A 24,595-nucleotide genomic window follows, 5' to 3' on the forward strand; every position below is an offset into this window, starting at 1 on the left:
GTCACTGGAATTCAGGACAGGGTGCTTCCCTGGAGGGAGAAGAGGTAGTCTGGGGAAACCATGTCTAACTCCATAGAGAACGTATTAAAGGATTAGCACCTAAGCAAAATCTTAGGCAATCCGCAAATTCAGCTTGAATCTTTTCTGAATGAGGTGTCTTATCCTAGATCGCAAATACTGACATTCTTAATACTCTCTTTCGGCAAAATGAAGAGCAGTCTCCCATGTTGGAGCATTTCCTAGTTTTTCTGGTCTCTGGCTGAAGGTGCCTGGTGTATATGCCCCATGTCCAGGCTTCTACATACAGAACACCAGTCTTGTTCTATATAACAACGTAAAGGTGTCCCTAGGATAAAAGGGTGGAGACCTGATCATAATTAGATCTGCTTCTTTGTCAACCATAAGTTGATAATGACATCCAAAGTCATCTTCCTGTCTCAGTCCCTCAGGTGGAACATACCTGGATGTCTCCTAAAGTTCATTTATGGAGTCATCAGCCTGACACTTCAGACCAGAGTTTTCTATATTAGGGCCCCTAAGGGGGAAAACCAATGTTAGCAAGACTGATTACTGGTAACACAACTATATGAGAGGAAGGCAAAAATCTATACTTTTACATTTTTGTTCTATACCTTTAAAGTGTGAGTGCAGAAAAGTATCAAAGTAAGAGGAGGTGTGGTCTGTCTGAAGTTCTCTTGTTAACATCAATATCCTGTTCTTGGGGTCACATGTGAAGGAGAGACAGACCTTCAGTGGAAGAGTGTCTGTCTACCCATCAAACTTTGTCAGGTGCACATGCTGACAGAGTCAGCCTTGGAGATGGTAGAGGAAATGGACTGTGAAAGCCAAGTGTAAGAAGCCCAGGAAACAAATACCGCATTTCTAAATGAAGGTCTCATGCAAAAGAACTGAGTCTTTCCACAGCTGAAAACATGGAATCTTTAAAATAAAATAAAAGGACGTTTTGGCTTGTTGCAGGCTCTGCAACAACATACAGCTTTCCTAATACCGATGACCTGTATCTCTGCCTACTTTATGGGTGCTACTCTTTGAGGAGCACACCCATATTTTCTCAAGTCAGCATTTGATGATGGCTGTCAAAATACAGGCCATGTATTATGCATATAGCATTACCGAGGTAAGGTGTTTACTTGTCAAGTTGAAGAAATTCAAAAAACGTCACATCCACTGAATCTGCACAGCTGTCACTTGCAATTTATCATGCTTTTGAATGCAACTTCTGATGAAAACAGTTTATTTCTTCTCCTTCACTGTTCAAAGGGAAGGAAACAGCTAACACTTAAAATGCACGCTCCTGGTTATGCGGTTGGCTGAAAAACAGACAAATTCCAAAGTTTAGGAAGAATGAACACTAACTCACTGAACGTGAGTCTGCATGGGGAGTAATAATATTACTAAAAAGTTAAACGCAATCAGGGAATGGATACTAAATAATATTTTCCTTCTTCCTGAAAGTATAGCACTTGGTAGAATATTTATAAAAAGGAGAACAGAAAATGAGAAAGGTCCCCTATATGTCTCTGGCCCTTTGTGCTTATGACCCTTCCAGGGTATATGCAATTATTGAGCATCAGAGATTCCCAAATGAATGGCAGCATTTGCCCAGCCTTGTTTTGTCTCATTACTAACTGGTGACTGTCTGCAGAATGTGGTCCTTTGATCACATTTGGAACGTCAACTTGGAAATGAAGCCAAGTGATCTTGTACCTTTGAATCTTTCATCCACTGGTAAGCCCAGACAGAGATGAGACACCAAGGAGTCAGGCATGGTGGTACACACCTCTAAGCTCAATGCTCAGGAGGCAGAGGTAGGTGGGTCTTTGTGAGTTCAAGGTCAACCTGGTTGAAATAATGATTTCCCGGCTCAGAATGGCTACATAGTAAAGACCTTATCTCCAAAAAATGTTTTCTGATTAAATTAGATGGAAACCAGAAAACAAACCAAAGTGAATGACAGCACAGAGCTGACAGTTGCTGTTGCTGTGTGCTCCAGTTAGAAAATTGTTTTCTAGCCAATGCAACAGAATGAGCTTAGATAGGCTGCAGTAACAACAACGAAACGTTTCTGTAGTTTAAAACAATCCATCATTCTCTTTCACTTAGAAGGTTTTATGGGTCAGGGCAGCTATCCGAGAAGGCTGTCTGGACTCCATCTCCATAGTGACCCATGTCTCCATATTAGATGTGGTTTGGGAATACAAGGACAAGACAAAGTCACATACAAAAGGGATGTGTGCTTTTTGGCTCGCTTTTCATTAGCAAGAACATTTTGTGTGTCATATAGTCCTTCCTACCTAAGGGCAGCTAGGTGCAGCGCTATTTGTCAGGAGAGGGGGAAATTGTAAGCAGAATAAACTTTGGTATGGTGTGGATTTTTAGGAAAATGTCAGAGTAAGTTAGAATTGCTTCAAGTGGTTTTTCTATAATGTTCTAACAAACAAACAAACAAACAAACAATAAAAAACTTGCCGAGTTTATCCCACCTTATTTGGTGTCAATAATGTGTTACTGAAGCTTGAGGGGTTTGTATGTATACTACACTTTTCATCAACTCCAGATTTTCTACTCCTCTGAATTTCTTCCCACTAGGATTCACACCTCCTGGAATGGACAGATCATCACCTGACAACAGCCCAGTGCACGGGATGTTACGCCAGCCGTCCATCACAACCGGAGTCAACATTCCCATCATCACGGAACTCGGTAGGGGGTCCCTGTAGCTCAGTGGGTAGGCACTCTGTCTTTCAGACCACGGACAATGTAAGGAGTTTGGCCTGTTCTTTAGCTTTTTAGGAACATAGGTTGCTGTGGGACTTGGGGTGGTATAGTGAAAGTGAGCTTTGAGTAGAGATACGGCAGGCTATTTGAAGGAAAAACTGTTCTATCTTTCTCAAAAGACAAATAGACAGTTTCCTTCCTGTTGGTCCCTGTTTTCAAAGGAGCATGAGAATTGCTTTGAAATTGGGGCATCCATTTGGGAAGGGGAAAGAAAAGAGGCACAATTTCTTTGGGTGGCTTCCTCTTGAAGGTGCCTCTTCTGAGTGTTCTGATTCAAAGGCTCCTACAGTTCCAACCCAGCTCAGAACCTCTGGTCTAAGCCCATCTCGCCTGAAAATGGATCCCCTTTGAGAACCGGGTCACGTGTCTGTTTGCTCTGCTATGTGGCAACCCTACCTCGACCCTGTCTGTCCCAGTTGAGATTCTCACCAAAGGTCATTTTCATTAAATGGCCAAAATATGGATGAGAGGGAGTGCGGGGTCTGAATGCTGTAATCTGTAGCAAATAGAATCCAACTTCTGGCATGCCCGTGTGGTTCTCTGGTAGCCTGTGTGAAGTTAAAAAAACTACTGAATGGCTCTTCCCCCCAGAGACAATACAGACTGTCTATTGTCCGGGTGGCTTTAGCTTGAGAATGCTGCCTCTGTTTTTCCCTCACTCTTTTCTTCTTTTCTGTACTTTTCCTCCACTCCCCCCCCCCCCCCGGACCTTTAAACGCTGTATCCAATTAGCTAAGCCGGGCAAGTTGCCTTTGGTATCAGTCAATCAGGAAAAAAACAGTGGGACGCACATTCTAATGATAACGGAGTTGGGTAAGAAGTGCTTGTCTTTCTTGACATCAGTATTTTTCTTTTGTTCTGATCTTGGTGTTTCCAACTCTCATTGGCTTCCCCCACCACCGCCTTCATTTCGCTGGCTGTAACAGAAAGGCTACCCCATGGCACTGCTTTGAATGTGTTTTATTTGTGGTTCTGGTTGGAATCGACTGTCTTGTTCTGGCCTTTCTTAATGATTTTTTCCCCCACACAGCATCAGTAAACCTTTGATCACACCCACCTGACCTGGCAGTAGCTGCCAAAGCATCTCTGCTCTAATTCATTTTTTTTTTTTGTGGCCCAAGCCTTTCTCTCTCTCTTTCCTTTAAATCCCATGCGTGCCTGCTCTCCCCTGCCTCCTCCCGGCATTCCTCCTCCTACATGCTGTCAGTTTGACTGACATGTCTTCACAGCTCTCAGAGGAAGTCAAAGGAGAAATATAAAAATTTTAAGATAAGAAATCCTAGACAGTGCCTTCCCTCCAGCTGTTTATTTTTCTTTATTCTGACTTTATTTGGCTTTTTCCCCCTACTAGGCCCTCTCTCAGAAGTTCCACTTCTGAAGCCATAAAAAGCAGCGGGCTCCCAAGGGATCTTTTCTTACTTAAGCCAGATTCTAAAAAGGGTGTAGAACAGGCTGGCAGTCCTACACTCTGACCCCGCCCTGCTGGCCCAAAGCCCTCCCTGGGAGGTTCACAGTGGATTTATCTCAAAGATAAAGGCCCCTGGTCATGACTGCATTTGTCAGACCTCTCCATGGTTCCCCATGACTTGGTTAATAACCCACGAAGGGCACCCATCAGCAGCAGGTCTCACAACTGGAGATTGATCTTCTAAATAGACACAGCAAAGGGCTTCTCGGCAGAGACAGAGGAGGAGGAGTGGGAAGCACCTGCCTTCACAGGACTCACAAATGAAATGAACACTCCATTTTCTTGCCCCCCCAAATATATTTCAAAATAAGAGTGGAGGCTTTTAACACAGTAATCTTGCTTGTGAGGTGTCTAGAAATGAAGGAATAAATTGTCCACCATGCAGCCCTGCATCGTTGTTAGACAGAGGTATTTATCTGGACAAATTCACTCAGGTCAAGGAGTATCACACTGTTTTCAACGATAGGAGAGGTGTCTTTTTCATTGTTGGCTAAAAGCCTGGGTTTCTCCATCGTTCTTCTTAGAACCATATGGCTATAAAAGACCAAGGAAGCTCATGTACCCCAGACTACTTTTTGGAAAATTCACCAAACATCTCCAACGCAGATACCTACAGCAGTTTTCGAAAGCACCCGTGCCACAAATTTCTCTTTTCATTTAGAGTCCGTGTGCTACCAACTGACTAGAATATTCTGATTTTTGATTAATAGAAAGGGAAAAGCAAAAGGCTTGGGACTCCAGATACAAGGCAGTAATTTGGTTATCAAGTCTCCTAACCCTCTTTCGCACCTGACCTTTTTCCCTCTATGCCTTAGAGTTCATGCCACTTCTTCCTCCTACTCTTAAGGCTAGTTTTCCTAGTAGCCATACCACTATCCTTATACCAAGCCTCCCTTCCCCCCTGCAAATATTCACCATTTGTCACCTGCCCTGGATGTGTGCTCCGTTGTATTGCCCCAGCCATATACAGAGTCAGGGCAGGAGAGATGGGCATGGGGGTAAAGTGCTTGCTGCAGAATAACTGGGAGGCCCTTAGGACTGATCCCCAGCATCCACATCCAAGCCGAGCTTGGCAAGGTACATCTTGTAATTCCAGTCCTCGGGGACAGAGATGGAAGGATCCTTGAGGCCTACGGGCCAGGTAGTCTAGCTGAATTGGTGAGCCCAAGATTTAGTTGAGACCCTCCGTCTCAGAAAATGAGGTAGAAAGTGATTGAGGAAGACAACTAATGTTAACCTCTACTTTCCATATGCATACACACATGAACACATACATACATGAACACATACAAACACAGAGAGGCATCCAAGGCTAAACACATTTTAAGATTATACTATACTGTAGTCCTCATCCATCCCATTATTTCCATGATAAAGCTCCTGACAATTGCATGAGAAAAAAACTTTGTCGGAAGCCATTTAGCATGCTATTTCACAGCTGCATTTGATCACCTGCATTGTGGGGCAATGCTGCACATTATGTAATTGCTTGTTGGGAATGGTGTATGTTATGGCCTATGTAACATGGTAAATAGACATAGATGACTTGAGCTGTTATCTTTCTAAGACTGGTGATCCCAGAACAATAGGCAATCTTTTCACTGAAATGTGACCCTCACCTTGACATCTCCTTCCAATAACCTACATCTAGATCCTTAGAATAGAACTGTTTCTTTTACTTGGAGCCACGTAAAAGTAGTGCTGCATCTTACCCGTCTTCTTCTACACGAGGAAGAGACAATGCTCCATTTGAAATGATGGTGCAACCAGCATCAGCTGCTGCTGTGAACAAAGAAAACCATATGCTAATGCATGTGCTCTCTTTTTCTGATTCCCAGAGTAGAAATACTGTTATCATTACAATGTACTATTGGGATATCAGAAGATAAAATTATAGACTTAAGACTTAGTTTAGTTGATATGGAATGCTTGCTTAACATTAACCAAGCCCTGAGTTCAAACTCTAGCACTTTATAAACTGCCCATACAGTGCCACACCCACAGTCCCTACACTACAAAGATGTAAAGGAAGCATCAGAAGTAAACCCTAATCTTCAACTACATAATAAGTTTGAAACAAACATAGGATATATGACATACTATCAAAGACACACACACACACACACACACAGAGAGAGAGAGAGAGAGAGAGAGACAGACAGACAGACAGACAGACAGAGATAGACAGAGAGACAAAAGTTTTTAAAATCTTTAAAAATACTTACTATTCCTTTTATATATGTATGAGCATTTGCCTACATTTATGTATGGGCCTCATCTGTATGCTTGGTGCCTGCAGAGGACAGAAGTGTATGTTGGGTTCTCTGAAACTACAGTTACAGGTGAGCCACTGTGTAGGTGCTAGGAAACCTACACAGGTGCTTGACAAGAACAGCAAATGTTCTTAATCATGGAGCCATCTCTCTAGTGCCTAGTTTAGAAACCTCAATCTTCTTTATTTATAATTCTAGAGTATGGCAGTGGTCCATAACAAAATGGTTCCATATATTTGGCCCACGATGAGAGCTGTGTGTGTGTGTGTGTGTGTGTGTGTGTGTGTGTGTGTGTGTGTGTTTGTGTGTGTATGTTGATCTCCAGAGAAAAAGGAACTGAAATATGAGAGAAGAAAATAAGACACGGAGAGACAGCTTGTCTGGGCCACTGGGGAACTTGTCTTACTCGAATCTAGTTTGAACACAAAACCTCTTGTGATTAGCTGATCCCAAGCTACTTGTTACATGAATGTGTTATACCATTTCCACACAAGGTGAGTCTACACTTCATGACATATACTTTTAGTTGAACATGAAAATAGGTATGGGAACAGCTTAGGGCCTATCATAATTCAATTTAACAGAACCATTTGAAGGGTTCCTAAGTAAACCTTTAATGATTCTGAGAGGAGGAGGAGGAGGACGAGGGAGAGGAGGAAGAGGAGGAGGAGGAGGAACAGAGACAGAGACAGAGAATTCGAGGGAAAGAAAGGCTAGAAATTTCCATAATGTTGTGGATTGATAGACAATCAAGGGGCCAACCTCCATTTATCCCAGGTATGGCTGGCCCTGGGTCCTGTATCAACCTCACCAAATCTGGTCTCCTAGGAATCTCTGAGCTACTTCTTGAGAGACTGTAGAACTTTCCCATTTTACAGTGCTGCAGGATCATGAAATACTTTGTCAAAGAACTTTGTGGTAAAACCTGACTGGAGACTTTTACCCACTCTCCTGCAATTCACTTGGTGCTGATACAACTGGGATCCAAATGTGATCAAATTTGGAAAAATCACGGCAAAGATTTTGCCTCCATTATAGTCATTCTCCAAGGTGGCAAAAAAAGATGGTGTCATTTAAAAATAATTCCACGCCTAGCCTTTCATCCTGTTATCATTTATTATGACTCATGCAATAAACAAAAGGCTTTTGTTGTTGTTTTAAGGAAAGTTGTCAAGAAAGTCCTTTTAAAAAATTAAAACAATAACTCTAGGAAAGAGAATTAGCAGCAAATAGGTTTAGAAAAAGACACAGAAAGGAAACCTCATCTGTTCTCTTCCTAAAACTACCTTAATTATTCCAGAAATCACAAGTGTACCTCTCCTCAACTCCCCACACTCCCGCCTATTACAATTCAAAACTGATCATTTATGAAACCAAGATAGGAATAGAAGTTAATTTATCATTTAATTTTTTATAAGTTAAAGACATCTCACTAATCACTCATTTTATATATTAAAGCACAACTCATCAGTCTGTGGTGTTTGCAGGAGGAGTCCTCGAGGGCTCCTCAGATGGCAATGAAGGAAGACATCTTGCTCTGGCCATGTCTTCTTCTAGAACACAAAGGAGACAGAGCTGTTTAGAAGGGGAAGCAGAGTGTGGGGAGATTTGCAGAGAAAGCCAGAAAACAGCAGCAGGCATCCAGGATCCATTCCCATGTGTTGAGTAGGACCCATTGAGCATAGGCCTGAGTTTAGAGAAGAAGCATACTGGGTACTACCCAGGCCCACACTTAGGGCTATCTGTAGGTCCTGCCTGAGGGTAAACTGCTTGCCATTTGCCCTTGCTGCATTTCTGGTCCATTGCTTTTCTTTTTAAATAAGTTGCTTTCTTTTCTTTGCGGCTAACCTTACCATCCCAGCATGTCTACTCATGGCTATGTCCCTCTCTGAGAGGACTTGGCTACCAAAAAATGCCTTAGGGTGTTTCTTGGTCATGATTCTAAAACTGTAACAAAGAACTGGTCAGCACTATCAACCTGCCAGTCTTTAGCAGTTGTCATGAACAAACCTGCTTGACCTCATTTCTCTCCAGGTCTTAGAAATTAAAGCAATCTTGTAGGAGCAGGCCATTCAAGTCCCAGTGCTCGCCAACCCCAGGATGCATCAATAGCTTCCCCATGCTTGTTTCTTTTACAGTAACTTAAGTGTCTCTAACCCAGTCACTTAACTATCTCTCTGGCTTCACTAACTCATGTGTAGTCTTCAGAGCTAATTTTTATTTTATGCCTTTTCTAGTGAACGATACTAATGTTCAGTTTTTGGACCAAGACGATGATGATGACCCTGACACAGAGCTGTACCTCACACAGCCCTTTGCTTGTGGGACAGCATTTGCCGTTAGCGTCCTGGACTCACTCATGAGCGCGGTGAGTTGTCTCTCTCCTTTCTCTCCACTCATGGACTGTCTTAGAGTAGGAGATATTGGCAGGAACTGGAGCTGTGCATGTAAAAGAGCAGAAGTTCGTGACTGTTTTTCTTTAGAAGGGATACCAATATTTATCAATCACACAAGTAAATATTATAAATTCCTCAACATGTAAGGAAGACAGGGAAAGCTATGGTCTGGTTTGAAGGATAAGAGAAACACCACTTAAGGAAATAAATATTTCATACCGAGATGTGAGAATCTCTCAAGGAAGACAAAGGAAGCTGAAGCAGAATGAGGAAAGGACAGGGAAGACATAGAAAACCATGTTCATGAGTCTTTGGACTTAATACTGAAGAGTGATCAGGTTCCTGTCTGAAGCATTTGCCTTATCTGCTAGGTGGGGATGTCTTGGTCAGGCAAGATTGGGGGTAGTTCTAGGTAAGCATCTCTTCTAGCTGGAGGGAGGGTAGCTCTGATACTGATGCAGGCAGGTGGTGGGGCTGAGCATCCATTGGTAAAACATGGAACATTCGGGGATAGCCTGAATGTGACAGAAAGCAGAAAAGACAGTGTGCCAAGGGTAACACCAATGTCCCTGCCTGTCATTGAAAGACTAGATCTTGAATGAGGACCAAGCACAGGGTTCTTCCCAGCTAAAGGGCAGAGACAGAATGATGGCAAAAAGGTTGTTGACTGAGACATCAAAAGCAGTTGTTTCCCTTCGTAACTAGATGTGTATCAAGTGATCAAGTCATTCTTCCCCCCATTTTGTGACCCTCCAAATAAGCAACAATTAAGAAAGCACATTCCAGCATAGCAGCAGTACCATTTGCAGCAACAGACAAGAGCAAGTGTTTAGAGCAGGTCATGGCAGCTCCTGGGAACCCTTCCCAGTAGTATCTTTCTTTCCCGGATGGACAATGCTCTTCATTTTGCAATAGTCAAATTCACAGTTTGTGAAAATGGGGGGTGGGTGTGGGCTGGATAAAAACTGACCTTGCTGAACCCAGGGAACAGGGTTTTATTAAACATAAACATAACTCGGAGGGTGTTTTTCTGTACATATATTCTCACATTGCTAAAGAAGGTCAGTCTCTTGATTGTGGTAAGCAACTTATATGCTAATTATGCATTATTATCCTCTATTCATTAAAATGAATCCCAAAAGGATTAGTGCACAAGGAAAGAGGAAGACAAGAGGCTCTCAGAGACGAATTTAGTTCATTTTATATTACTGCACGTAATGCAAATATAAGCATATCAGAATTATGGCTTTAAAATAATTATGAAATGACATTACCCAAATTAAGGTTGATTGATGGCTTTTGTAGCCAATAAGAAGAATCAGTGGGCCCTATAGAGGTGTCCTCTTGGTTTTCCTGGAATACTGTGACCAACCTTAGAGCTGCTGCTGATGTTGGCTCAGTTTATACAAACCCTTGAGCACACTGGAAAGAACAATAAACACTACATGATTATGTTCAGTAAAGCGCCAGATTCTCTGTAGGAGGTCAGATCTCATCTCTTTAGAAATGTCATTTTAATTCTGATCCTAATCTCAGAGATTTTAGAACTCTGATCTTCCTGAAATACAAGTGAGCTGTTTATGAGATTTTTTTTTCAGAAGAGAAAATACCATTAAGAGTTTTTTAAAACTCAGATTTATAACATTTATGTTTCTAGGCAGACAGTCAGCATACTCTATGTAGGTGCAGATGCATCACTTATAAAGGGTGTGATTTTATAAATTATTGAGGATTCTGAAATAATGAATTCTGTACAACTAAGCAGGCCAAACACTTGTGAAGCCAGTGATAATATGAACCTGATAGGATTGAAGCTTCTGTACCAAGGGGCACTTGAGTGACAGCCTGGAGGTGGGGCATATAACAATGTGGAATCAGGGCATATCTGAATAAGAGTTATAAGACTAACTGTGGAATAGCATCATCAGGGAGTCAATTCTCAGGAACTCACACGAGGACTTGAAATGAACTGATTTTTAATAACCGTTTTCAAAGTTTCGATCTTCAATCTTTTTTTTTAATTTGCAATTTTTAAGTAATTATCTTGGTTTAATTTTTATTAATCTTTTGGCACTGAGTGATATGGGGTACTTTAGTGGAGGATGCTGTTTACCAATGAGATTTTAAAGCTTTTGTGGGAGCATTTGAATGAGAATAGAATTTGATAGCAGGATTGATTTAGGAGTGGTGGCTCACATTTTTCCTTACTGTTGCTCTTTTTTTTTTCTTTTTTTTTTTTTATTAACTTGAGTATTTCTTATATACATTTCGAGTGTTATTCCCTTTCCCGGGCAAACATCCCCCTCCCCCCTCCCCTTCCTTATGGGTGTTCCCCTCCCCACCCTCCCCTCATTGCCACCCTCCCCCCAACAGTCTAGTTCACTGGGGGTTCAGTCTTAGCAGGACCCAGGGCTTCCCCTTCCACTGGTGCTCTTACTAGGATATTCATTGCTACCTATGAGGTCAGAGTCCAAGGTCAGTCCATGTATAGTCTTTAGGTAGTGGCTTAGTCCCTGGAAGCTCTGGTTGCTTGGCATTGTTGTACATATGGGGTCTCAAGCCCCTTCAAGCTCTTCCAGTTCTTTCTCTGATTCCTTCAACGGGGGTCCTATTCTCAATTCAGTGGTTTGCTGCTGGCATTCGCCTCTGTATTTGCTGTATTCTGGCTGTGTCTCTCAGGAGCGATCTACATCCGGCTCCTGTTGGTCTGCACTTCTTTGCTTCATCCATGTTGTCTAATTGGGTGGCTGTATATGTATGGGCCACATGTGGGGCAGGCTCTGAATGGGTGTTCCTTCAGTCTCTGTTTTAATCTTTGCCTCGCTCTTCCCTGCCAAGGGTATTCTTGTTCCCCTTTTAAAGAAGGAGTGAAGCATTCACATTTTAATCATCCATCTTGAGTTTCATTTGTTCTAGGCATCTAGGGTAATTCAAGCATTTGGGCTAATAGCCACTTATCAATGAGTGCATACCATGTATGTCTTTCTGTGATTGGGTTAGCTTACTCAGGATGATATTTTCCAGTTCCAACCATTTGCCTACGAATTTCATAAACTCGTTGTTTTTGATAGCTGAGTAATATTCCATTGTGTAGATGTACCACATTTTCTGTATCCATTCCTCTGTTGAAGGGCATCTGGGTTCTTTCCAGCTTCTGGCTATTATAAATAAGGCTGCGATGAACATAGTGGAGCACGTGTCTCTTTTATATGTTGAGGCATCTTTTGGGTATATGCCCAAGAGAGGTATAGCTGGATCCTCAGGCAGTTCAATGTCCAATTTTCTGAGGAACCTCCAGACTGATTTCCAGAATGGTTTTACCAGTCTGCAATCCCACCAACAATGGAGGAGTGTTCCTCTTTCTCCACATCCTCGCCAGCATCTGCTGTCACCTGAGTTTTTGATCTTAGCCAATCGCACTGGTGTGAGGTGAAATCTCAGGGTTGTTTTGATTTGCATTTCCCTTATGACTAAAGATGTTGAACATTTCTTTAGGTGTTTCTCAGCCATTCGGCATTCCTCAGCTGTGAATTCTTTGTTTAGCTCTGAACCCCATTTTTTAATAGGGTTATTTGTTTCCCTGCGGTCTAACTTCTTGAGTTCTTTGTATATTTTGGAAATAAGGCCTCTATCTGTTGTAGGATTGGTAAAGATCTTTTCCCAATCTGTTGGTTGCCGTTTTGTCCTAACCACAGTGTCCTTTGCCTTACAGAAGCTTTGCAGTTTTATGAGATCCCATTTGTCGATTCTTGATCTTAGAGCATAAGCCATTGGTGTTTTGTTCAGGAAATTTTTTCCAGTGCCCATGTGTTCCAGATGCTTCCCTAGTTTTTCTTCTATTAGTTTGAGTGTGTCTGGTTTGATGTGGAGGTCCTTGATCCACTTGGACTTAAGCTTTGTACAGGGTGATAAGGATGGATCGATCTGCATTCTTCTACATGTTGCCCTCCAGTTGAACCAGCACCATTTGCTGAAAATACTATCTTTTTTCCATTGGATGGTTTTGGCTCCTTTGTCAAAAATCAAGTGACCATAGGTGTGTGGGTTCATTTCTGGGTCTTCAATTCTATTCCACTGGCCTATCTGTCTGTCTCTGTACCAATACCATGCAGTTTTTATCACTATTGCTCTGTAATACTGCTTGAGTTCAGGGATAGTGATTCCCCCTGAAGTCCTTTTATTGTTGAGGATAGCTTTAGCTATCCTAGGTTTTTTGTTATTCCAGATGAATTTGCAAATTGTTCTGTCTAACTCTTTGAAGAATTGGATTGGTATTTTGATGGGGATTGCATTGAATCTGTAGATTGCTTTTGGTAAAATGGCCATTTTTACCATATTAATCCTGCCAATCCATGAGCATGGGAGATCTTTCCATCTTCTGAGGTCTTCTTCAATTTCTTTCCTCAGTGTCTTGAAGTTCTTATTGTACAGATCTTTTACTTGCTTGGTTAAAGTCACACCGAGGTACTTTATATTATTTGGGTCTATTATGAAGGGTGTCGTTTCCCTAATTTCTTTCTCGGCTTGTTTCTCTTTTGTATAGAGGAAGGCAACTGATTTATTTGAGTTAATTTTATACCCAGCCACTTTGCTGAAGTTGTTTATCAGCTTTAGTAGTTCTCTGGTGGAACTTTTGGGATCACTTAAATATACTATCATATCATCTGCAAATAGTGATATTTTGACCTCTTCTTTTCCGATCTGTATCCCTTTGATCTCCTTTTGTTGTCTGATTGCTCTGGCTAGAACTTCAAGAACTATATTGAATAAGTAGGGAGAGAGTGGGCAGCCTTGTCTAGTCCCTGATTTTAGTGGGATTGCTTCAAGTTTCTCTCCATTTAGTTTAATGTTAGCAACTGGTTTGCTGTATATGGCTTTTACTATGTTTAGGTATGGGCCTTGAATTCCTATTCTTTCCAGGACTTTTATCATGAAGGGGTGTTGAATTTTGTCAAATGCTTTCTCAGCATCTAATGAAATGATCATGTGGTTCTGTTCTTTCAGTTTGTTTATATAATGGATCACGTTGATGGTTTTCCGTATATTAAACCATCCCTGCATGCCTGGGATGAAGCCTACTTGATCATGGTGGATGATTGTTTTGATGTGCTCTTGAATTCGGTTTGCCAGAATTTTATTGAGTATTTTTGCATCGATATTCATAAGGGAAATTGGTCTGAAGTTCTCTTTCTTTGTTGTGTCTTTGTGTGGTTTAGGTATAAGAGTAATTGTGGCTTCATAGAAGGAATTCGGTAGGGCTCCATCTGTTTCAATTTTGTGGAATAGTTTGGATAATATTGGTATGAGGTCTTCTATGAAGGTTTGATAGAATTCTGCACTAAACCCGTCTGGACCTGGGCTCTTTTTGGTTGGGAGACCTTTAATGACTGCTTCTATTTCCTTAGGAGTTATGGGGTTGTTTAACTGGTTTATCTGTTCCTGATTTAACTTCGATAGCTGGTATCTGTCTAGGAAATTGTCCATTTCCTGAAGATTTTCAAATTTTGTTGAATATAGGTTTTTATAGTAAGATCTGATGATTTTTTGAATTTCCTCCGAATCTGTAGTTATGTCTCCCTTTTCATTTCTGATTTTGTTAATTTGGACACACTCTCTGTGTCCTCTCGTTAGTCTGGCTAAGGGTTTATCTATCTTGTTGATTTTCTCAAAGAACCAACTTTTGGTTCTGTTGATTCTTTCTATGGTCCTTTTTGTTTCTACTTGGTTGATTTCAGCTCTGAGTTTGATTATTTCCTGCCTTCTACTCCTCCTGGGTGTATTTGCTTCTTTTTGTTCTAGAGCTTTTAGGTGTGCTGTCAAGCTGCTGACATATGCTCTTTCCTGTTTCTTTCTGCAGGCACTCAGCGCTATGAGTTTTCCTCTTAGCACAGCTTTCATTGTGTCCCATAAGTTTGAGTATGTTGTATCTTCATTTTCATTAAATTCTAAAAAGTTTTTAATTTCTTTCTTTATTTCTTCCTTGACCAGGTTATCATTGAGTAGAGCATTGTTCAATTTCCACGTATATGTGGGCATTCTTCCCTTATTGTTATTGAAGACCAGTTTTAGGCCGTGGTGGTCCGATAGCACGCATGGGATTATTTCTATCTTTCTGTACCTGTTGAGGCCCGTTTTTTGACCAATTATATGGTCAATTTTGGAGAAAGTACCATGAGGAGCTGAGAAGAAGGTATATCCTTTTGCTTTAGGATAGAATGTTCTATAAATATCCGTTAAGTCCATTTGGCTCATGACTTCTCTTAGTCTGTCTACATCACTGTTTAATTTCTGTTTCCATGATCTGTCCATTGATGAGAGTGGGGTGTTGAAATCTCCCACTATTATTGTGTGAGGTGCAATGTGTGTTTTGAGCTTTAGTAAGGTTTCTTTTACATATGTAGGTGCCCTTGTATTTGGGGCATAGATATTTAGGATTGAGAGTTCATCTTGGTTGATTTTTCCTTTGATGAATATGAAGTGTCCTTCCTTATCTTTTTTGATGACTTTTAGTTGGAAATTGATTTTATTTGATATTAGAATGGCTACTCCAGCTTGCTTCTTCTGACCATTTGCTTGGAAAGTTGTTTTCCAGCCTTTCACTCTGAGGTAGTGTCTGTCTTTGTGTCTGAGGTGTGTTTCCTGTAGGCAGCAGAATGCAGGGTCCTCGTTGCGTATCCAGTTTGTTAATCTATGTCTTTTTATTGGGGAGTTGAGGCCATTGATATTGAGAGATATTAAGGAATAGTGATTATTGCTTCCAGTTATATTCATATTTGATGTGAGGTTATGTTTGTGTGCTTTCATTCTCTTTGTTTTGTTGCCAAGACGATTAGTTTCTTGCTTCTTCTAGGGTATAGCTTGCCTCCTTATGTTGGGCTTTACCATTTATTATCCTTTGTAGTGCTGGATTTGTAGAAAGATATTGTGTAAATTTGGTTTTGTCATGGAATATCTTGGTTTCTCCATCAATGTTAATTGAGAGTTTTGCTGGATACAGTAATCTGGGCTGGCATTTGTGTTCTCTTAGGGTCTGTATAACATCAGTCCAGGATCTTCTGGCCTTCATAGTTTCTGGCGAGAAGTCTGGTGTGATTCTGATAGGTCTCCCTTTATATGTTACTTGACCTTTTTCCCTTACTGCTTTTAATATTCTTTCTTTATTTTGTGCGTTTGGTGTTTTGACAATTATGTGACGGGAGGTGTTTCTTTTCTGGTCCAATCTATTTGGAGTTCTGTAGGCTTCCTGTATGTCTATGGGTATCTCTTTTTTTAGGTTAGGGAAGTTTTCTTCTATGATTTTGTTGAAGATATTTACTGGTCCTTTGAGCTGGGAGTCTTCACTCTCTTCTATACCTATTATCCTTAGGTTTGATCTTCTCATTGAGTCCTGGATTTCCTGTATGTTTTGGACCAGTAGCTTTTTCCGCTTTACATTATCTTTGACAGTTGAGTCAATGATTTCTATGGAATCTTCTGCTCCTGAGATTCTCTCTTCCATCTCTTGTATTCTGTTGGTGAAGCTTGTATCTACAGCTCCTTGTCTCTTCTTTTGGTTTTCTATATCCAGGGTTGTTTCCATGTGTTCTTTCTTGATTGCTTCTATTTCCATTTTTAATTCCTTCAACTGTTTGATTGTGTTTTCCTGGAATTCTTTCAGGGATTTTTGCGATTCCTCTCTGTAGGCTGTTACTTGTTTATTAATGTTTTCCTGTGCTTCCCTAAGTGTGTTCAGGTCTTTCCTGAAGTCCTCCAGCATCATGATCAAATATGATTTTGAAACTAGATCTTGCTTTTCTGGTGTGTTTGGATATTCCATGTTTGTTTTGGTGGGAGAATTGGGCTCCGATGATGGCATGTAGTCTTGGTTTCTGTTGCTTGGGTTCCTGCGCTTGCCTCTCGCCATCAGATTATCTCTAGTGTTACTTTGTTCTGCTATTTCTGACAGTGGCTAGACTGTCCTATAAGCCTGTGTGTCAGGAGTGCTGTAGACCTGTTTTCCTCTCTTTCAGTCAGTTATGGGGACAGAGTGTTCTGCTTTCGGGCGTGTAGTTTTTCCTCTCTACAGGTCTTCAGCTGTTCCTGTGGGCCTGTGTCTTGAGTTCACCAGGCAGCTTTCTTGCAGCAGAAAATTTGGCCTTACCTGTGGTCCCGAGGCTCAGGTTTGCTCGTGGGGTGCTGTCCAGGGGCTCTCTGCAGCGGCAGCAACCAGGAAGACCTGTGCCGCCGTTTCCGGGAGCTTCAGTGCACCAGGGTTCCAGATGGTCTTTGGCTTTTTCCTCTGGCGTCCGAGATGTGTGTGTAGAGAGCAGTCTCTTCTGGTTTCCCAGGCTTGTCTGCCTCTCTGAAGGTTCAGCTCTCCCTCCCACGGGATTTGGGTGCAGAGAACTGTTTATCCGGTCTGTTTCCTTCTGGTTCTGGTGGTGTCTTAGGCACAGGGGTCCTGCCGCTCCTGGGCCCTCCCCCACGGGAGCCCAGAGGCCTTATACAGTTTCCTCTTGGGCCAGGGATGTAGGCAGGGGTGAGCAGTGTTGGTGGTCTCTTCCGCTCTGCAGCCTCTGGAGTGCCCACCTGACCAGGCGGTTGGGTCTCTCTCTCACCGGGTCTGGGCAACTTGAGTATTTCTTATATACATTTCGAGTGTTATTCCCTTTCCCGGGCAAACATCCCCCTCCCCCCTCCCCTTCCTTATGGGTGTTCCCCTCCCCACCCTCCCCTCATTGCCACCCTCCCCCCAACAGTCTAGTTCACTGGGGGTTCAGTCTTAGCAGGACCCAGGGCTTCCCCTTCCACTGGTGCTCTTACTAGGATATTCATTGCTACCTATGAGGTCAGAGTCCAAGGTCAGTCCATGTATAGTCTTTAGGTAGTGGCTTAGTCCCTGGAAGCTCTGGTTGCTTGGCATTGTTGTACATATGGGGTCTCAAGCCCCTTCAAGCTCTTCCAGTTCTTTCTCTGATTCCTTCAACGGGGGTCCTATTCTCAATTCAGTGGTTTGCTGCTGGCATTCGCCTCTGTATTTGCTGTATTCTGGCTGTGTCTCTCAGGAGCGATCTACATCCGGCTCCTGTTGGTCTGCACTTCTTTGCTTCATCCATGTTGTCTAATTGGGTGGCTGTATATGTATGGGCCACATGTGGGGCAGGCTCTGAATGGGTGTTCCTTCAGTCTCTGTTTTAATCTTTGCCTCGCTCTTCCCTGCCAAGGGTATTCTTGTTCCCCTTTTAAAGAAGGAGTGAAGCATTCACATTTTAATCATCCATCTTGAGTTTCATTTGTTCTAGGCATCTAGGGTAATTCAAGCATTTGGGCTAATAGCCACTTATCAATGAGTGCATACCATGTATGTCTTTCTGTGATTGGGTTAGCTTACTCAGGATGATATTTTCCAGTTCCAACCATTTGCCCACGAATTTCATAAAGTCATTGTTTTTGATAGCTGAGTAATATTCCATTGTGTAGATGTACCACATTTTCTGTATCCATTCCTCTGTTGAAGGGCATCTGGGTTCTTTCCAGCTTCTGGCTATTATAAATAAGGCTGCAATGAACATAGTGGAGCACGTGTCTTTTTTATATGTTGGGGCATCTTTTGGGTATATGCCCAAGAGAGGTATAGCTGGATCCTCAGGCAGTTCAATGTCCAATTTTCTGAGGACCCTCCAGACTGATTTCCAGAATGGTTTTACCAGTCTGCAATCCCACCAACAATGGAGGAGTGTTCCTCTTTCTCCACATCCTCGCCAGCATCTGCTGTCACCTGAGTTTTTGATCTTAGCCAATCGCACTGGTGTGAGGTGAAATCTCAGGGTTGTTTTGATTTGCATTTCCCTTATGACTAAAGATGTTGAACATTTCTTTAGGTGTTTCTCAGCCATTCGGCATTCCTCAGCTGTGAATTCTTTGTTTAGCTCTGAACCCCATTTTTTAATAGGGTTATTTGTTTCCCTGCGGTCTAACTTCTTGAGTTCTTTGTATATTTTGGAAATAAGGCCTCTATCTGTTGTAGGATTGGTAAAGATCTTTTCCCAATCTGTTGGTTGCCGTTTTGTCCTAACCACAGTGTCCTTTGCCTTACAGAAGCTTTGCAGTTTTATGAGATCCCATTTGTCGATTCTTGATCTTAGAGCATAAGCCATTGGTGTTTTGTTCAGGAAATTTTTTCCAGTGCCCATGTGTTCCAGATGCTTCCCTAGTTTTTCTTCTATTAGTTTGAGTGTGTCTGGTTTGATGTGGAGGTCCTTGATCCACTTGGACTTAAGCTTTGTACAGGGTGATAAGGATGGATCGATCTGCATTCTTCTACATGTTGCCCTCCAGTTGAACCAGCACCATTTGCTGAAAATACTATCTTTTTTCCATTGGATGGTTTTGGCTCCTTTGTCAAAAATCAAGTGACCATAGGTGTGTGGGTTCATTTCTGGGTCTTCAATTCTATTCCACTGGCCTATCTGTCTGTCTCTGTACCAATACCATGCAGTTTTTATCACTATTGCTCTGTAATACTGCTTGAGTTCAGGGATAGTGATTCCCCCTGAAGTCCTTTTATTGTTGAGGATAGCTTTAGCTATCCTAGGTTTTTTGTTATTCCAGATGAATTTGCAAATTGTTCTGTCTAACTCTTTGAAGAATTGGATTGGTATTTTGATGGGGATTGCATTGAATCTGTAGATTGCTTTTGGTAAAATGGCCATTTTTACCATATTAATCCTGCCAATCCATGAGCATGGGAGATCTTTCCATCTTCTGAGGTCTTCTTCAATTTCTTTCCTCAGTGTCTTGAAGTTCTTATTGTACAGATCTTTTACTTGCTTGGTTAAAGTCACACCGAGGTACTTTATATTATTTGGGTCTATTATGAAGGGTGTCGTTTCCCTAATTTCTTTCTCGGCTTGTTTCTCTTTTGTATAGAGGAAGGCAACTGATTTATTTGAGTTAATTTTATACCCAGCCACTTTGCTGAAGGTGTTTAATCAGGTTTAGTAGTTCTCTGGTGGAACTTTTGGGATCACTTAAATATACTATCATATCATCTGCAAATAGTGATATTTTGACTTCTTCTTTACCAATCTGTATCCCCTTGACCTCCTTTTGTTGTCTGATTGCTCTGGCTAGAACTTCAAGAACTATATTGAATAAGTAGGGAGAGAGTGGGCAGCCTTGTCTAGTCCCTGATTTTAGTGGGATTGCTTCAAGTTTCTCTCCATTTAGTTTAATGTTAGCAACTCGTTTTCTGTATATGGTTTTTACTATGTTTAGGTATGGGCCTTGAATTCCTATTCTTTCCAGGACTTTTATCATGAAGGGGTGTTATCCTTATGGATGTGTGACTTGAAGAGGAAGAGTTCAATTAAGAAATGAAGTTCTGAGAATGATCCTAGATTTATGTCTCTGTTTCTGTCCCTCTGTCTCTCTGACTCATCTCTGTGTCTCTCTCTCTGTCTCTTTCTCTCTGTCTCTTTCTCTCTGTCTCTCTCTGTCTCTGTCTCTCTCTGTCTCTGTCTCTCTCTGTCTCTGTCTCTCTCTGTCTCTGTCTCTCTCTGTCTCTCTCTGCCCCCCCCTCTCTCTCTCTCTCTCTCTCTCTCGATGAAAAGAGCGTATTTTTAGAGCTGTGTATAAATTTTCAGATTTCTTTTTAACTTCCGTCAAATTCCAGTTATAATTCTACTTCCACCCAGATACCTGGAATAAGAAGCTATGACTTTGGCTTACTAGCTATACTAGATTACTGACTATGTACCCTAAGTCTCACTTGACATCACTTTTGTCATCTTAAAAATGGGCTCAATAATCATACATGTGCATATGAGACTGTGATCATGTTTACAAAATGATCATGAGTTATTTAGTATATGACCAGTTCTCTAAGTCTGTATTATAGTTATTGTTCTGAATCAATACTTAACACCTACTAAATAACATACATCATTCTCCATGCTACAAATTCGGGATAGAGAAGAAAACCATGGGCCACAACTTCCAGTTGTTTAAAGTTTTTCCTGCTTGGATAATCTAGATGTAATAACTGTGGGGGGATAGATGAATAGTGACAGATAAGGAAAACAGACTTTAAGCACATGGAGTAATTGCGACAGTGTGGTGCAATGTCAAGTAGACCTGAAGCTTCTGGGTCTGATTCACCACCACTAGCCCTTGTTTATCTTTTCCATTGTCTGGGAATCAGTTGAGTGTCTTTGTAGTACTCGGATAAGGACAGAGAAATATGAAAGTCTTTCAACAAGCAGGCACTTGTAACAACAGAGCTGTAGATTTATTATGTACATGCATATGTATATAGAAAACCATGTCTTATTACACATTCTGTCTCCTGCACACATGTGTGTACACAGACCTTAGAACAGTGGTTTTCACCCTGTGGGTCAAGCCTCCTTTGGGGGGTCAAACAACTCTATCAAAGGGGTTGCCTAAGACTATTGGAAAACACAGGTATTTACATTATGATTCATAACAGTAGCATAATTACAGTTAGGGAATAGTAATGAAATAATTTTATGGTTGGGGTGACTAAAACATGAGGAACTGTATTAAAGGGTTGCAGTATTAGACAGGTGGAAAACCACTGTTTTAGAGAGATAAGACTCAGGAGCTATTAGATAGATAAGTCAGAAGTCTGCAGGAGAGATGTTTCTGTGTTTTGATGTCTCATATGAACTGGTCTCTTGGTGTCAGAAAAAAAAAAACGAGATTTGCGTTAGTAAGATAGAGAATGTGTTCCTCTGAACCATCAGTCCACCCCACCTGCCTTCTAACTATATTGTAACTTCCTGAGAGGCCAAATCCTGGATGAGCCTTATGTTGAAGGCTGAACTGTCAGCCCAGGATAAACTGCTGCCATGCTAGAGATGCCAGCTATTTACTGCTCATGATGCATCTCTTATACTCCATCCAAGAGCTCCCATTTCTGTGCTCACAAGCAGACAGTCCACAGGTGCAGCCAAGGCAGATGGGCTAGCAGCAGTGTTGTGTCTGAGCAGCAAACAGCGGGATGTTGTGCTGGACCCAAGAACATACCCCTTGCTGCTATACCAGGCAAGGCAGATCGAGGAGAAAAAAATAATTGAAATAGTTATCATTGCTCATGAAAGAAAAATACTAAAAATAAAAAATCCACACCATGAAAACGAGTAAATATAAAGAATGGCAGATATGACATGGAAAATGACAATTTTAGTGCAATTATAGACGAAAGGCAGAGTGCCATTAAAGTTAAGGCAATGTTATTAAAAAATGTGTTAATTTTCAGTTAAATTTTCTATAAAAGACCAATTAGTTTAAAAGGCTTGACAGCATTAACTGTGAAACATAAGCTCCAGTAATTATACTTAAAAAAAAAGAAGAAGAAGAAGAGGAAGGAAGAGGAAGATGCTCTAGTGAGGTGGAGTTGCCCAGGCGGAGGCCAGCACGCGTTAGGCTAGGTGGCGCTACAGATTCAGCTCTTCCTTTGCAATTCCTCTGCCCTTATTCCAGCCTTTGCTACAGGTCAAGGGAACCTGGCAGCCTCCCCTCACTAGAGATGAGAACGCGGAGGCAGGAAGAGGGGGCATATTATATTCTAAATTGGCTGCACAGGAAGTTGACTGGTTTTTTTTGTTTTTTTTTTATTAGCTACAATTCATTGAGTACTGGCTGCATGTGAAAAATTACACAAATTCTCTTGTTGAACACAAGTCTATATATTTGTATTTTTCTTTTTCTCTTCCCTGTTATATGGATGAGGGGTCCAAGCCATAGAAAACTTGGGTAACTTTCCCATTATCATATCTATTGAATAGCCAAGAAGGGATTAAAGATTATACTATAGGGCATGGTGACATGGCTTAGAGACAAGTGCACTTGCTGCTAAATATAATGACCTGAGTTTGATTCCTAGGACTCACATGAAGGAGAAAGTGAACTCCAAGTTGTTTTGTGCCATCTAATGGTAGCTATAGCACACCCTACACACAAATAAATGACACACAAACTCATAATCAGGATATCAGCTTACTCTACTACAAAAAAAAAAAAAGCCTTCCCTGAGAAAGTGTCTTCACAGTGAGAAGAGTCCCTGAATTCTTTAAACTGCACAGGTGTCTCGATTGCAGGTAACAAATAAAACTCAAGCTCATCCCTCTTTTGTTCCACAAACACCAAAATGACACAGGATTGGGCAGGATGTCGGTGAACTATTCCTTTAAGTACACAGGTTTCATGTGGAAGTCTCTCATAAAGCACTCAGTACATCTGTCATGGACTTGGTTCATGTCGGAGCATGGGAAAGTCTATAAAGTATAAGGGCATAAGAGACAAAGATTCATGCATGTCCTTCACAGTCTGCAAACCTTCTACATCAGAATATTCATTAGTCTACAAAATAATTGGACATTCTGGCTATATTACCTTATATAAGGATGTCTTTGATAGTTGGCATTTGGAGTCCTAGTATGTTTTGCCCCATGATACTGAACCAGACCCTTCCTCTTCACAAAGCCCTGTATGAAACCCTATCTCCTACTTTCAAACTGAACCACTGATGGACCATTTTGAGACACTCTTTGAATGTCATATAAATGTAGGCCACTCTAAGATCTGGGGATTATTGACTACTCAATAAGTGCCAGTGTCTCTGAATAAATCACTTCAATATGTACTGAGGTAAAATCCTAACAATTCAAGCTATCTCCTTCCATGTAGACCTTATCTGTGTATTCCAACGAGTAACTCTATCATACTCACTGTTGAAAATAAACAGATTGCAGTTTCACATAAAGATAAATAGCTATTTTTGGAAAATTTAGGAAACACAAGAACAGAAAAATATTCAAGTGTTCTGTATTCCCAAGACTGAAGAAAAACGTTGAATATTTTGGTATGTGTCTTTTTAGATAGATGTACACATTTATGTACTTTTTATAGACAGATGGGTGTAGATAGATAGTATCATGGTTTGAATATGCTTGGCCTAGGGAGTGGCACTATTTGGAGGTATGGCCTTGTTGTAGTAGGTGTGTTACTGTAGGTGTGGACTTTAATACATTAGTCCTAGCTGCCTGGAAGCCAGTCTTCTAGCAGCCTTCAGATGAAGATGTAGAACTCTCATCTCTGCCTACATCATGCCTACCTAGATGCTGCCATGGTCCCACCTTAATGATAATGGACTGAAACTCTGAACCTGTAAGCCAGCCCCACTTAAATATCGTCCTTATAAGACTTGTCTTGGTCATGGCATTTGTTCACAGCAGTAAAACCCTAACTAAGACAGATAGATAGGAAGGTGATTGATAGATGATTGATAGATGATACATAAATAGATGACATATAGATAGAACTTCCAATTTTAAATATTGGTTAATTATTTCTTTTTAGTTAATATTTTGTTGAGAGAATTTAGCATGTTATTTTTTTTAAATGTAACAACTTATAAAGCTTCCACAGGACTTCATGATACTCTCTTTTATGATATACCACCATCTTTTACTTTATTATGTGATGGTAGTTTTAAGATACTTTGCGACAAACCACTGAACTGAGAACAGGACCCCCGTTGAAAGAATCAGAGAAAGGACTGAAAGAGCTTGAAGGGGCTTGAGACCCCATATGAATAACAATGTCAGAGCTTCCAGAGGCTAAACCATTACCCAAAGACTATACATGGACTGACC

The 24,595-nt window shown here is 41.2% G+C and overlaps 1 protein-coding gene across 33 annotated transcripts in view; it reads left to right on the plus strand.

Annotated features, from left to right (window-relative positions):
- The window catches only part of Kcnma1 (potassium calcium-activated channel subfamily M alpha 1), a 706,053-nt gene that overhangs the window by 647,304 nt on the left and 34,154 nt on the right, over nt 1-24,595 (plus strand). For 18 of the 33 annotated variants that reach the window (XM_063274704.1, XM_063274705.1, XM_063274715.1 and 15 more), the window contains 2 exons: nt 2,611-2,724; nt 8,778-8,908. In XM_063274704.1, coding sequence (XP_063130774.1) covers nt 2,611-2,724; nt 8,778-8,908 — 245 coding nt within the window. Of the gene's footprint in view, nt 1-2,610; nt 2,725-3,531; nt 3,613-8,777; nt 8,909-24,595 lie in introns of all 33 variants that reach the window. The other 15 variants (XM_063274699.1, XM_063274700.1, XM_063274706.1 and 12 more) reach the window with 1 other exon arrangement.

This window comes from Rattus norvegicus, chromosome 15 (assembly GCF_036323735.1).
Source record: "Rattus norvegicus strain BN/NHsdMcwi chromosome 15, GRCr8, whole genome shotgun sequence".
Lineage (NCBI taxonomy): Eukaryota > Metazoa > Chordata > Mammalia > Rodentia > Muridae > Rattus > Rattus norvegicus.